A 2,500-nucleotide genomic window follows, 5' to 3' on the forward strand; every position below is an offset into this window, starting at 1 on the left:
GACACACACACACACACACACACACACACACACACACACACACACACACACACGAGAGAGAGAAAGAGAGCGAGAGAGAGGCAGGTAGGGAGAGAAAAAGACGGAGAGGGAGAGAAAGGGTGAAAATGCAAGGAAAGACTGCGAGTAAGAGCTGGAAGAGAAAATGAGAGAGGGGCGGGCAGAGCGATTGAGAACCATCACAAAAAAGGAACGGAGGGATAGCAAGAGGGCCTTGTCAGAGAGAGGGCAACATCTAGCGATCAAGGCGTGATAGAGGGCGAGCACTGCAACACAAACAGTTATTGTTCATACAAGGTATTAATATTGTTCGCATAACGTGGAAACTCACCAGGGTGTCCAATTCGGGGTTGGACGTATAATACGGTCTCTCTTGTCGTATCTAAAAACAACAACAAGGAAAACCCGGGTATTAACGGTGGTCAATTCAGGCGCATCGCCCACAAGCTCGTAAACACGGGCGGACATGATGCGCTGCGCCCGCATGCAGGGCAGACAGCTAGCATAATTGCCAAGAATAAATTACAAACGGTCGCCATCGTTAGCGACGGCGACGATGAATTTTTCAGGTGGATCAAATCGCGCAGAGCAATAGGAGAGAACCCAACGCGACGATGTTACGAGTAGCCTACACGAGCATTCCCCGCGGTTATTCACCAATGGCTCCCATTGTGTGAGAGTGTGCGTGTGCCCTACGTCACCGTTGTACGTGTGGTATTCTTCGAGACGTAACCACGATATACATGTAGCATGCGGTTATATGATCATGGCTATGCAAATCACTGCAATAATTTATCCTTATGGCTGTAAATGCAATCAAGGATACCATTCTACAATAATATATATATATATATATATATATATGCGTGTGTGTGTGCGTGCATGCATGCGTGCGTGCGTGAGTGTGTGTGCGTGTAAAGGCAGGGAGCAATAGAATATTAAATTATGTGTAGTAATTAGTTGAACAAAATTTAGCTGTAAAATTTGATGTTTTTACTTATAGGTTTTTATTTTATTTTAAATTCCTAAATACGAAAAGGCCTTCCGAAATTTACTACTTTACCTTTATTGGTTATTGTTTACAATCACGCCACTATTATTACGTAAACTGTAGATTAGAAATGCTTTAATTGGGAACAAGTACCGTGTCGTTGTTGTTAACATTCTTTTGGAAAATGCCTATATAAATCTTAAAACACAGGCTCAGATGCACACAGGGCAATTCGTTGAGTAGCCATTACAGCGCAGACGCGCACGCGAGTGCATACATTCACCGACACGAGTTAACAGATGTAGAAACTCTGTCTGGATAAGCCACGCGCTGTCACTATCAACTGCTATCAGCCTCATATGCCTGCGTTTGACACCAAGGTCTTAAGATTATCGAGATGAACAACTTGTCCTTCGAGCCGCGTCGACACCCGCCCGTGTAATATATCATGATAACTTCGATAGTCGTATATAGTTAGAACATGGCCCTACTCTCATAATACGCCGCATGTTGTGTTGAGTTCGCTGTTCGAGCGCCCACCCGTCATTGCCCACATCACTCTATACAAGGCGTCAATAACGACGTTTTTAGACAGTACACTTGTACTTTGCCTCCCGTGCGCTGAACTTGAGAATTTTCTCTGTGTGTGCGTGTGTGTGTTTGTCGGGCAGTACAGGAATTGGGGGCTCTATGCTGTATCGAGGGAGACGACATGAAATTATACGAAGTAAATCGGAGGCACTTTTTGAGCCCTAGGAAAAGCCCTCATGTATATTTCATGACCATGACGTTTTGATGCGACCCGGTGTAAAAATAATATTCATGCATGAATGTAGAGATTTTCGATCTGATTCCGAGACTGCCATAACCAAACGTTACACCAACCGGCAATTTTGCGAGGCTCGATAAAACCCTAAAACTCTACATCGATAGCGCGTGTATTATTTTTAGCTAAATTCATACACGCTTCCGCGGATACGCGCAAATCAACCTCGGAATGAAATACATTTATTCTATGAATCACCGGCAGCACTCCAGAAAAAATGAATCTCTTCATACGTGGCTAATACGCTAAAATTATATGCGTGGAGCAGCAGTCGCCGCGCAGCCGCGTAACTATATTGGGTAGCCATCGCCGGCTTATAAATGAGTCGCCCCTCGAGTTGTGTCACAAATTGATAAATGTTATGCATTTTACCACGATGCTGTTCAGTGTTGTTTCTCCATGTGGTGATGCGTGTGTATACACACACACGCACGCACGCACGCGCACGCGCACAAGCACAAGCACGCACACACGCACACACGCACGCACGTACGCACGCATATATATATATATATATATATATATATATATGTTATAATATATTATATTAAAAATTAAAATGTATAATATATATATAATAATAATATAGTATGATATATAACACGGCGGTGATAATATTCATACTGTAGGCATCGCTCGTGCGTACACGGCGACTGCCGTAGCAG

At 43.7% G+C, this 2,500-nt stretch overlaps 1 protein-coding gene across 1 annotated transcript in view; it reads right to left on the reverse strand.

The window, feature by feature from the left end:
- LOC106812978 (homeobox protein Meis1-like) overlaps positions 1 to 2,500 on the reverse strand; it is a 21,359-nt gene that overhangs the window by 12,599 nt on the left and 6,260 nt on the right. The window contains exon 3 of the mRNA XM_014817014.1: positions 350 to 400. Within this exon, the coding sequence (XP_014672500.1) occupies positions 350 to 400 (51 nt within the window). The remainder of the gene's footprint in view (positions 1 to 349; positions 401 to 2,500) is intronic.

Source organism: Priapulus caudatus, unplaced genomic scaffold, assembly GCF_000485595.1.
Source record: "Priapulus caudatus unplaced genomic scaffold, Priapulus_caudatus-5.0.1 Scaffold709, whole genome shotgun sequence".
In the NCBI taxonomy this organism is placed as follows: Eukaryota; Metazoa; Priapulida; class Priapulimorpha; order Priapulimorphida; family Priapulidae; genus Priapulus; species Priapulus caudatus.